Consider the following 13,170-nt stretch of genomic DNA (forward strand, 5'->3'; position numbering starts at 1 on the left):
ACTATGAAATACATTTCTCTACGAAAAATAATGTGCATTGTTTGATTTTGTTTTCAGTATAAGAATTTGGTACAGGCTTACAGTTCAACCTAAATAAAACAATACAGAAAAATCTTAATTATAATTATTAATGACGTACGTACTAGTCATGTTATATTCCATATTATATTCCAAAAATCACGTAAATTGACCCAGTAGTTTTTTTTTTATAAACGGAAATATTTTTAAATGATTTTAATCAATTAATCTGAAATCATTAGCATTACAAGACTGATGTCACAAGTTTGAATTATTGTGGAGTTATCTGCCCTTATTTTTCAGGATGGCGATGCAAGGCAGTTCTATTTTGCTTACTCATAAAATTTGATAGTGTCAGTTAAAAATAAAACCACTTGATCAATTTACATGATTTTTGGGGTATGACACCTTCGTTTTGTGATGGGCACATAGATCATAAAGATTTTTATGCATTATTGTTTTTTTTATTTATTTAAGTTGTAACTGCAGACTTACACAAAGTATTTTTATAAGAAAGATAGCAGTTTGGTTTTATATTATGTCATGATTCTGGAAGACAAATTTTCAAAATTAATTTAAAAAATTTTAAAATTTCTTTTGTTTGCTTTCATTTAATCTTTTCGTAATTTGAAGTTTAAATACATAATTATTCGATTAAAAGCGATATTCCAGTTGTATTTGGTTGACATCATTCTTTGGTCTTGATATCCATCATCATCATCATCATCATCATCATCATCATCATCATGATCATCACCTGAGGAAGAAAAAAACAATAAAAAAATTTTAATCATAATTTTTTCTTATACATTTAAACTGCAAGATTCACTTCCAGAGTTATATATTATGAATCACATATCTATTCCTATGTCCAATGCAGTCATCTACCCTCACACTCATCCAACAGAGTCAGTCACCATATACATCTAACATTATTGAGATGATTCACTTACTAGTCTCATCTTGAGCGTTACTTTCATGTTTTGGTCGATGTAACCTTCAACCTTCGTCAGGTGTATCTTGTCAAACTTAGGAATCTGCAGTGAAAAGTGTGAAGTATTGAAGAGTCAGTGCTGAGGAACAACACTGACCTGCAAAAAAAAAAAAAAAAATAGTCTGACCTGTCTCATTACCATTCCCTGGAAAGGGCGCCTCCAGCTAAACTAAATCCTTCCCAAAGAGAGAAGGCAAAGCCTAGGAGGGTGACACCCCCCTCTCATCCCCACAGAAATGCACAGGACCAGCATCGTACTGCAATCAACAGGGAAAAGGACATTTTAGAAATATCTTAGACTTGATTTTGGTGCCGAGGGAATTAAAGATATCCACACACAAACGTCATTTTGATTGTACCACCTATCACAAACCTAGCAGGAGAGAGAGAGAGAGAGAGAGAGAGAGAGAGAGAGAGAGAGAGAGAGAGAGAGAGAGAGAGAGAGGGGGTTGGAGGGGGATACATTTATTCAAATATTAGAACTCCTCTTTTCTACAATTTCATCGTTTTGACTAAACCCAATAGACTCTTGCTCAAATTATCAGTAGTGATGGGACAATTCCAATATTTCCCCCCCAATTCCAATACAATTACCGATTCTGATTCTTTATAAATCTCTAAATATTTAACTATAAAATGATTGCTTTGTCCAGATTACCATAAAAACTGATTTTAAATGTACAGATATTTTCTCAAGCGTAAAAACACACCTGTGTGTGTGTGTGTGTGTGTGTGTGTGTGTGTGTGTGTGTGTGTGTGTGTGTGTGTGTGAGGATCTATAGATTTTCATTTTACAGGAAGTTTAAATCAATAAATATTTATTATTACTACCAGTAGTGGAAGATTTTCTTAAACCAAAATCAAAAAAAGGAAAAGATAATTAAATTTTTAAAACCAAAATCAAAAAAAAAAAAAAGAAAAGATAATTAAAGGAATCGAAAAATAGACACACATTTTTCAGATTCCGATACTGATTAATAGTCTCAACACAAATTATTGGGAAATATAGCTTACTTAAATCGACTCCGAATTTGTTTCCGGTTGCAATAAATACATTCTTTCCATCATGTTATCAAGGCCATAGTCCTTATACAAATAAGATCGGTCAATTTCATCAAATTCTTCTATGGTGCAATTCGCTTGACAGAATTAAGAAAAAGAAAACATTCAAAATTGACATCAATGATAAAAAATTTGTCTGTTTGAACTTTATACTAAAATGTACAACATTATATTTAAGTCGGCAATACATTTGTAACATAAATTATTCCGTGAAAAGTTTTAAGAAAAATATTAACTTTATGCACAATTAAAAAATAAAATATGATATAATTTGGAAATTTATTAGAAACTAACTGTACATACTCGAAAATAAAAGTGATAAAAAACAGGAAAATGTAATCGGGTAGATATACATGAACACCAGTTTAAGCGAACTCAGTCTAGAAAGATTTCTCGTTACGGTGTGTTGCAACAAAAACAAAGTGAAAATAATTCAGTTTTAAAAAGTAGAATTTGTTTTAAACGAAATAACCGTTATAAAAATGATTAGTTAAAAGAAAAAAAATCACATTACGAAATAAGAAAAATGTTATGGCGAATAATCTTTTAACTCTGTTTAAATGTTAAAATTTTCTTTTAAAACCTTAGATAAAAATTCGAAAAGGAAATTGTTATTAAAAATTACAAAACAACCCTGTTTATATATATATATAAAGAAAAAAAGACCACTGTTATGTGTACTTGAACGTGAAAATTTAATCTTAGGAGGCAATCTCCTTATACACTGCCCCATGACACAGAGCGAAATTATATTGGAATTTATTTTTATTTAAACCAATTCAAAAACGCGCATGTGGAGTTTTCGAAGTCGTTTAGAAAGTTATGATTTTCCCGACCCTCACTTGGTTTAAACGTTTATTTCTGTACGAAATAATTGACTCTTTTTTTTTTTTTTTTTAGAATTTTCACATATAAGCTTTTCAGATTGTGCCGGTTTTGACTCAGTCCAATGCGTCTGACAAGTTATAGTGAGACATACAAACATACATGCACTCACAAATCGACGTTTGACATTTATATTATAGACTAGCAGGGGTGACAGACGTTGCCCAGGTGTTTAGGTGGTGCAGTAAGGAAACACGGAAGGGGGGGATCAAAACAACAGTAGCGGGGGTGCTCGGATGTGAGTAGGTTGTGTAGTAAATCAAAACAACAGTAGGCAGAGGTGTTAAAATAAAAAAAAAGTAGTCGTAGGCAAGCAGGATCGAACCCGTAATGCGGAGGAGGAAAAGAAGGTTAAAAAAAAAAACATGAGATCTTAGCCGATGTCTCCATCACTCAACCGGATGTTAAGTGTAGTCAATCCAACCGATGCAATAACTTTGCGAAAATGTCGACGCAAAAACCGACCCCTCCTAGTGAAAAATGGCCTAGTTGAGGGTGAAGGAATTAATGTTTTTGGCCCATTTTTCAATATTTATCGTCCGAAGGATAGAGCTTGAAAACGATAGTTTGGTCAGGTTCCGACGCGTCTGTCGAAAGTTTTTGGCAGACATCAAACACACACACTTTGCCCTTCATATATATAAATTACTGGCGTTGCCCGGGTGTTTAGCCGGTGTAGTAAGGCCTTCTTGGGGGGAGGGTCAAAACAATAATAGCGGGAGTACCCGTTGTTTGGATGTGTGTAGTTGGTATAGTAAGGAACCCATAACAAAACAGAGGAAAAAGAGGTGAAAACCCCCCCCCAAAAAACAAACTGTCTTACCGATGAGCCTACCGTGGTTGTGACGCCACGGGCGGTCGAAATACACCTTTTATGCGACGTCGATGCAATTGAATGACTTGCAAAAAATATCAGCGAAAAAACCCGACCCTCCCCGTAGAAAAGTGCCCCATTGAGGATGAAGGAATTAATGTTCTTGGCCAATTTTTCGATATTTGTCGTCCAAAGGATCAACTTCAAAATGATACCGATCTCGTGAAAATCCGTCGCCTCTGTCGAAAGTTTTAGGCAGACATACAGACATACATACATTTAAACAGACAGGTGAGATTTATATTATAGACTAGCAGGGAGTACCTGGTGTGGCCCGGGTGTTTGTATATGTGTGTGCTGGGGGTGATTAAAATAACCCTGTTTAAAAAAAAAAAGAACGTTGGCCGGGTGTTTGGCGGTGTAAAAGAAAAAAAGTTTTAGTAGGAAAGTAGGCTTGAACCCCGAACCTTTAACGTGGAGGTGGAAACGAAATGGAAAAAAACCCTGGGACCTAACCATCTCGGCCACGAGAGAAGAGGAATGAAAGGCATCTTGATTTAACGTTTATAAAATGAAATTGACAGGCGCGAGAAACTTAAGTCGCGTGATGCTTGATCTTGAAACATGACGCGGCTGCAAGCCAGTTTTCGCTTGTTTTATACTGAAAAGCGAAAGAAACACGCGGCGATCGAAATATCTGGAAAAAATAGCGCGTGAAAGTCGGGCAAATTAAATACACACGCGACCTCCGTTCTTAAGTTGTAGATATTATCATTTAGACGTGATATAAAAAGTTTTAAGAAGTGAGTCGACTGATCGCTTCTCGGAAAAAAAAGCCTTTCTTGGACATACACAAAAAGCGAACATACATACATACACACATTTTCGCTTTTATATTTATAGATGAATAAGAGTTTAAAAAATACTTTGAAAAGGGGGCGGTGCTCTACACTGACTTGGCAGCTAGCAGATTTGGAAATGATACTTATTAAAAACAGTGAATTCTTTGAAAATCATACTTTTCCTGATAACTTTGGTTGTCTTCATTGGATCTGGTACTCGTTCATAACACTAGTCACGAATGCAAACTTTCAATCTGATCAAATAAATAGTTTTGAGTCATCAACGTTTCCATAGCCTAACTTTGAAAATACTTTATACAGAAACGTAAAGTACAGATGACTTTGGCTTATCCTTAAATTGTCAGGTTAAAGTAATGTAGTCCAATAACTAACTTATGATCTTATAATCTATATATCAAGTCAAAGGAATCCTAAAACATAAAAAAATAATATAAATGTAACCGTTTGTTTCAATACTTACGATATAAATCCTTGAGGTCTTTTTCGGACAAATAGAAAGGATGGCCTTTAAAGAAATAAATAAAATTTACAATCTATTTGAATAAAATTTGATGCGAACACAGTGTTTAAATAGCTAATGATGTTTTTGTTACTATAAATTCTGTCTTAAGTTTTTCTTTTAATTAACATTCAGGGAAGTAACGTTAGATAAGATGATAGCAGTAAAAACTTTATAGAAACAGAAGATGGCACGAACAACAAAAAGATGGTAACAAAACTAGAAAAGATACTTAACAAAAAATTGATAGCAACGAAAGTTGGTTACATCAAAAATAAGAAATAGCTAAGAGAGAATATACTGAAGCCATCAGAAAACGCATTGAAGCATGGAAATTAGAGACCTGTGATTTTTCGAAAATCTACAACAGTGTTGTAAATAATGGCCAGTCAACAATCCCCCCACTGTCAAACAATCATGAGGTTGTTTGCACGGCAACCGAGAAGGCTAACATGCTTGCCAGTCGGTTTGCCTCAAACTCCACAAACCACTCCTTTCCTGACTTTCCTTTACGGACAGACGCCACTCAAAGTGACCTGAAAATGACCCCTTCTCAGGTGTATGGTATCATAAAAATCCTAGACATCTCGAAAGCATGTGGACCCGATCTCATTCCAGCAGTGCTATTAAAAAATGCTCCACTGAGGTTACTCCAGTTCTCTACAAACTTTACAACAAATGCCTTAAAGAATCTTGCTTTCCTGACTGCTGGAAAACTGCTTCTGTAGTACCCGTTTTCAAGAATTCTGGCGAAAGAACTGACCGATTAAATTATCGCCCCATTAGCCTCCTTCTGCTTTTTGCCAACATATTTGAGTCCATAATAAATCAAGCTTTAGTCCATCACCTTACAGTTGCTTATGGATTTAGGCAAGCCCGTTCGACAGCAGATATCCTAACTAATTTCTGAACGTATATACCATTCATTGGACAAAGCAGGGAGGGTAGAATGGTAGCCCCAGATATATCTAAGGCTTTTGACAGGGTATGCCACGATGGCCTTCTCAGGAAAATTAGATCATACGGTATCACTTGGAGAAGACATGACATAATTAAATCCTTTTTAAGCAAGAGAAGAATCTGGGTTGTCCTTGACGCTCGTACATCTGAACAATATGATATAAATGTGGGAGTACCTCAGGGTTCTATCCTTGGACCTTTATTATTCTTAATATTCATAAATGACCAGCCTGATAAAAGTCTCTGAGATGGGTATATTTGCTGATGACACTATACTATAACAGGCACGAGGGGAAAACAAATGAACACATATCTAAAGAAATGGCAGAAAAACAAGAGGAAGACCTCCAATCTGTAGTGGAATGGGGACAAAAATGGATGGTTACAATGCCGCCAAGACAAAGCTTGTTTCCTTCAATAATTACAAGAAACCTTCTCTACCAATAGCGATGGCCAAAAACACATTACTTGAAAGTACTTCTTTTAAACTCCTCAGCCTAATGTTCACAGGGAACATGAGTTGGAACAGATACATTGAGAGCATTGCCAAGACTGTTGCGAAGAAGGTGGGCTCTCTCTACCATGCTAGAAAGCTACTTACGCTTGAAAGTATCCTGTACCTCTATAAGGCCACCATTCGACCGTGCATGGAGTATTGTTGTCACATTTGGGCTGGTGCATCTACTACTAGTCTCTCACTTCTGGATAGGGTTAAAAAAAGAGTCCCAACCTGATAGGTCCTGAACTGTCATCTAAGCTTCATCCTCTGTCCCATCGACGAAATACATGTGTTGCATCCCTCTGCCTGTTTTACAAGTACTCCCTTGATGTGAATACCCCCAACAAACCCGACAAGCAGCTAAATCCCACTCCTACACAGTAGAGATCCCTAGGTGTAAGAAAGCCTTCTACTCTAATAGTTTTTTCCCCAGAACTGCTAGACTTTGGAACTCCCTTCCGGGATTCTGCTTTCCCAACTGTACTGACATGCAAAAGTTCAAGTGTAATGTGAATAGACATCTTGCTACTCATCTCCCTTCATAATATCCCTTCAACTTATGTCGCCGATAGTATTCTCCTACTTTGAAGTGGCACTGTGCCTTGTTTGTGATGAAAATTGGATTTAAAAAAAAAAGAAAATGATTGCAACAAAAGTTGGTTACAACAAAAGTCGGCAACAACAAAGGCTGACGGCAACAAAAGTCGGAAACAACAAAGTCGGAAACAACAAAAGTCGGCAACAACAAAGGCTGACAGCAACAAAAGTCGGAAACAACAAAGGGTGACAGCAACAAAAGTCGGAAACAACAAAGGGTGATAGCAACAAAAGTTGGAAACAACAAAGGGTGACAGCAACAAAAGTCAGAAACAACAAAATGTGACAGCAACAAAAGTCAGAAACAACAAAGGGTGACAGCAACAAAAGTTGGCAACAACAAAGGCTGACAGCAACAAAAGTCGGAAACAACAAAGGGTGACAGCAACAAAAGTCGGAAACAACAAAGGGTGATAGCAACAAAAGTTGGAAACAACAAAGGGTGACAGCAACAAAAGTCAGAAACAACAAAATGTGACAGCAACAAAAGTCAGAAACAACAAAGGGTGACAGCAACAAAAGTTGGTAACAACAAAGGGTGATAGCAACAAAAGTTGGAAACAACAAAGGGTGAGAGCAACAAAAGTCAGAAACAACAAAATGTGACAGCAACAAAAGTCAGAAACAACAAAGGGTGACAGCAACAAAAATCGGTAACAACAAAAGGTGTCCCAGCCTGCTTATTAGTAGGGGCAGGTTATCTCAATATTCCATAAGAATCTTTCACTTAATGATACAAGCACCAAGTGAAAGGTTGTTTCAGCAATCTACCCCGCTATATAAATTAACTCTTTAGGCTTCTAGCTCAGTTTCTAGTTAAACTCAAATGATTAAGCAGCTGAACATGTCCTACTAAATTCAATATAGGCATACATGACTCTGCTCTTGAAGAGAAATCAACTTAAACTTCTTGGTCTTTCGTTTTCATCAAATCTTTCTTGGATTTCATATTTTAGATCCATTGCTACTTCTTGTCAACAGTTTCTTACACCTGACGTTATTTTCTATCACTAAAAGTCTACTATCGGACCATGTGTAACATTACCAACACGTTGTAGCCTCAGTCGCAAAATGGACAAAGAATAGAAAAGAACTTCAACTCGCTTCTTTTTTTTGTACTGCAACAACATTTCTGCATTTTCTCGTTATCGCTGTGACATCCCTCACGTGATTGTCTTTTCGAACATGCTCTCGAACCTCATCCACGTCTCTAAAATGATCTTCCTTTTTAAAGCCTTTATTATTTTCTTTATTTTTATGTATGGAGCACTGTTGTCATATTTAAGCTGGTGAATTTCTGTCCTATTTAAGAGTTCTTGATAAAGTGCAGAAATGTATCTGTCATTTGATTGCACCCCCCCCCCTTTCTTCACTGCAACCTTTCTCACAGATGTGATGATGCTAGCCTCAGTCTTTTTTATAAATACAATTATGACGTGTTTTTAAAAATTGTCTGATCTATTCCCTGCTTCCTTTGTTCCAGCTCATTCGAGTCATTGGTCTTCATCAATTCACTGTTTTGATACCTTTTTTTTTCACAGGAATCACAACTTATCAAGGCCCGGAGGCCACACGAGGATAAGGATTAATGGGTATACATTAGTCAATGTGATTATAACGTAGTGAACATAAATAGTGGGAGTTTTGTAAATTAGATTACTTAGGAGACGGTTCATCAAGAACTTGTTTACATTGGACTTGAAGACTGGAAAGCAGGCAATTGGAACAGAGTTTCACAGGCGTGCAGTTCTAAGAAAGAAGCTTTGTTCATGGAATCTAGATTTAGGTTTAGACACAGATAAAGAGTGTGGGAAATTATTGATAGTGGCTTTGGTTACACAAATGTTTTTTGTGAAAGTTTGCCATGGAAATAATGATAAAGCAGATACAGGCTTGTAACGTCTCTTCTGTCGGAAAAAGATTGTAGGAATCCCCTACTAAGCTACAAAGTCTGTTTTGAACTCTGTCAAGGCAGGATAAACTGCTTCAAGCGGCTCTTGCTCAGATGTGGCAACAGTACTTCATTGTTGGCCGTACCTGGCTTTTATATAGGTAGAGAATTGCATCAGGAGTGAGATATCTACTGGAGTGGTAGAAGGATCCCACCATTTTTCCAGCAACCTTGGCAATGGATTTGATATATGTGTTCCATTTCAGGTCAGGAGTAATGCTCAAGACCAGAAGCTTGTCAAAACATGAAGCCTCCCCAAGATGAAAGCCATTCATTTCAACCGATGCCAGATTAGCATCAGAGCATAGATGGTGTAGAGATAGAAGCTTGGTTTTAGATGCATTAAAAGTAACCAACCACCTCTTTCCCCATTGTACAACATGCTTAAGATCAGAGGAGAGAGAATCAGGGAGAACTTGTTTGTTTACGGTCTTTGGTGTGTTGCCACAGATTATAGTGTCATCAGCATAAATGTCTACGAATGATGTAAGGATGTGATTTGGAAGATCATAAATGTAGATCAGGAAGAGAGTTGGGCCCAGGATGAACTCATGAGGGAGTCCAGCATTAATACTGAGAGCTTCTGATTTCTACCCATCAACCACTACCCTTATGAACCGATCAGAGAGAAATGATTTAATAATTGAGAGGACATTTTCAGCTAAACCATAGCTGGAGATCTTGTGAAGTAGACCTTTATGCCATACCTTATCAAAGGCCTTTGATATATCAAAAGCAATTTCCCTAGAGAGGAAGCCTCCATCGAGAGATTCGCGAATTCTATGAGATATAACTGTAAGCACATCTGCTGTAGATCTAACAGAACGGAAACCATATTGCACATCACTAAGAAGGTTATTTCTGCTGAGATGGTTGACTACTTCTTTATTTAACAGATTCCATCAGCTTACTCATGATGCACAGGAGACTTATTGGTTTCTACTGAGAGGGAGATGAGCGATTACCTGAATTCTTAAATACGGGGCATACTGATGAGATTTTTCAAGGTGTTGGGAAGCATTTCTCCTTAAGACAATGCCTAAATAACTTTGTAAGTATGGGTGCTAGTTCTGGTTGAAACTTTTTGAGGACTATAATTGGAATGCCGTCAGGGCCAGTTGCTTTATTGGAATCAAGGTTTTTAATTAGCTTGGCAACATGAGGTACAGATGTTTGTATGTCACATAGCATGTTTTCAGATACACGAGGATATACTGAAGGTTTGTGGCCTTGGTCGAAAGGGTAGAATTAGCTGCAAAGATCTTGGCAAAGAGTTTGGCTTTTTCTGATGCTGATTACTTCAGGTCCATTGATGATAGTTGGGATAGAGCACGCACTTCTGTTCAGGATTCTGTTTGCTATTTGCCAAAACTGATGTGACCCTAGCCACTGCTCAGCTACTTTGGACTTGATGGACTGAGCATACAACCCACTCACATTCTTTATTACTTTTTACAGAAGTTGCTGGCAGACCTGAAGGCGGCTTTAATCTCAGTACATCTATTACGTTGGAAGCAATGGAAAAAGTGATTTATGTGTGCAATGGCAGCAGCACATTCTGGAGAGAACCACGGCTGGCGGTTAGGTTTTTGCTGGAACTTTTTCGAGGGTATGAAACAGTCTATACCTACAATTAACAATTTTGTCAGGTCTGATACTATAGAGGACACATCCTTTTTAAACATGGAACACAAAAGTAGATCTGATATAAATGTACGGAAGCTATCCCAGTAAGCCATAGAGTATCAATATACTGTATGATGGAGAGGTACGTCTTAGGACCTATTACATTTTGTTTTTATCTTAGCTGATACAACAGAGTGGTCAGAAGATCCCAATGGAGACAGAATAGAGGATGAACATAGCTCAGGACAAGTTGTGAGAAAAAGGTCTAGAAGACTTGCCATCAGTGTCAGGGACACGAGTGGGTTTATGAACAATCTGAGTGAGATCACAAGCAATGGAGAAATTGTGACAGAACCTCCCTCATCATCGGTCTTGTTTGAGTGGGTTGACCATTCCACATTGTGAACATTGAAGTCTCCACAGACGTGAATGTTTGCTGAGAGGTACGCAGACAGAACATGGTAAATTTTCTCAGATATGCTTTTGAAGATAGTAACTCCACTGTTGTGAGGGTGACACAGTGCAAATATGAACGTAGTAGTGTGAGCAAGTGCAATCTGGAAGCACATATAAGGTAAATTAGAATCTTCTCTGGAGATGTCCCTCATTGTAATGCAGCTTATTCCGGTAGCTTCTTTCCAAGAACTGCAAGATTGTGGAACTCTCTGCTGACTGTTTTCCTCCTACCTACAGTCTTGCTTTTTTCAATAGGCATTTGCAATAATGATTTTTCGTTTTTTTAAGCTCCCTGTATCAAGTGGCTACACTCCTTACCTCGGACGATTTCCATTATAAAAAAAAACTTACTTTCCTGAGCAACGGCAGAACACAGGTCAGCTAGTAATAACTGGCTCTTGATATGAAGTTGGGTTCACAACAATAAATATTTGTTGAATTCTATATTTTCTCAGAGTTGTTATTGTTCTTACTGGCATGTTTGCAAATTGAACACAAATATATAATGGAATAGCAGAAATGTCAAATGTTGGCCAAGTCTCCTCAATATAAAACAGAAAAATTCATTAAATACCTGTGTATTTGCTTTCATCATACTGCATCGCAGAAATCACATATCGACAGTCAGATGACATGAGCTCCTTAATTAATTGAGAATATCTGTAGTTTGGAAAAAAAAAATGGAAAAAAAATTTTAGCCAAAGATTTTTAAATCTATAAAAGTGACAATGTGTGTATGTGTGTGTGTGTGCGTGTGTGTGTGTGAGAGAGAGAGAGAGATAGAGAGAGAGAGAGAGAGAGAGAGAGAGAGAGAGAGAGAGAGAGAGAGAGAGAGAGAGAGAGAGCACACTTCTCAACCTATATACTGAACGAATTTTTTTATCTACATACTTTAAATTTCGTATATAAGATATTCAGACATGTGGAAAACTTTAATCGGTTTTCATCCAGAAAAAAGGGCTGCTAAGAGGTAAAAATTGAAAAATTCCATGGGGCTCGACGAATTATTATATGTTTGCTGTTTCATGAATGTGCATGCGTGAACTGTTCACATGACAGATTCATTATGTTAATAAATATGTTAAAAATACTTCTTAAAGATCGTATCAAGCTGGCCTAATGGTTATCATACTTGACTCACTGTCTTTAGGTTTTGGTTTTAATCTCAGCCCGAGTATTTTTCTTTTTACTTACAAGAAGTAAACTGTTTAGAAAAAGAAAAAAAAAAAAAAAGCAAGCAAAAAAAACCCTACAATACTCACATGCACACGTCTCAGTTTATGTATGAATTAAAATATAATATTTATGTGTATTTTATGACCGGGCAACATCAGATAGGCGGCCTGCTAGTATATAATAAAAGCAAAAAAAAAAAAAAAAAAGACTTAAAAGGAAGTGTTTCCAGATAATAGCAGTCATAAATAAACACTTATTTTCTATCACAAAAAATATCCCTGATTTGCTCATATTGATTAATTAAGTTTGCAGGGTGCACGGATTTCATCCTATCCCCTGAAGAACTGCTGTTGTCCGGGAACCAACACAAGTTATGTCGAGTTTCACTCGCAAAGGAAACCAAGACAAAGAATAGGAAATAACTCCAACTCACTTGTTTTTTGTAGCAACAACATTTATTTCCTCATTCTCTCTTTGCCATGACGTCTCTCACGTGATCGTCTTCTTGAGCGTCTTTCATGCCTCGCACTGATCAAACATTATCCAACACATGCCAGCATGTAAAATGAACTTTAAACTGCATATTGATGATGATGATAATGATAATGATGATGATGATATATGCCAGAGTTTTATGTCAAATGGCACATATCTTAATAATTATAAAACTCTGCGGACTGTCCGGGTGTCCATGCTTGAATCTTGTATTATACTAAAAATCTAAATTTCTTTGTCACCCTATTAAATTGTAACGTCACAATGTCATTTCT

General features: G+C 36.8%; 1 protein-coding gene across 9 annotated transcripts in view; it reads right to left on the reverse strand.

The window, feature by feature from the left end:
* Positions 1-609: 609 nt before the first annotated feature.
* The window catches only part of LOC145248902 (putative thiopurine S-methyltransferase), a 52,625-nt gene continuing 40,064 nt past the window's right edge, over positions 610-13,170 (reverse strand). For 5 of the 9 annotated variants that reach the window (XM_080110680.1, XM_080110678.1, XM_080110682.1 and 2 more), the window contains 4 exons: positions 11,799-11,884; positions 5,097-5,141; positions 2,027-2,151; positions 610-775 (listed from right to left, as the gene is read on the reverse strand). In XM_080110680.1, the coding sequence (XP_079966806.1) occupies positions 2,027-2,151; positions 5,097-5,141; positions 11,799-11,884 (256 nt within the window). In that variant the 3' untranslated portion in view covers positions 610-775. Of the gene's footprint in view, positions 776-971; positions 1,110-1,139; positions 1,270-2,026; positions 2,152-5,096; positions 5,142-11,798; positions 11,885-13,170 lie in introns of all 9 variants that reach the window. The other 4 variants (XR_013863424.1, XR_013863425.1, XR_013863426.1 and 1 more) reach the window with 4 other exon arrangements.

Source organism: Euprymna scolopes, chromosome 27 (assembly GCF_053919585.1).
Source record: "Euprymna scolopes isolate OS-2025 chromosome 27, ASM5391958v1, whole genome shotgun sequence".
Taxonomy (NCBI): domain Eukaryota; kingdom Metazoa; phylum Mollusca; class Cephalopoda; order Sepiida; family Sepiolidae; genus Euprymna; species Euprymna scolopes.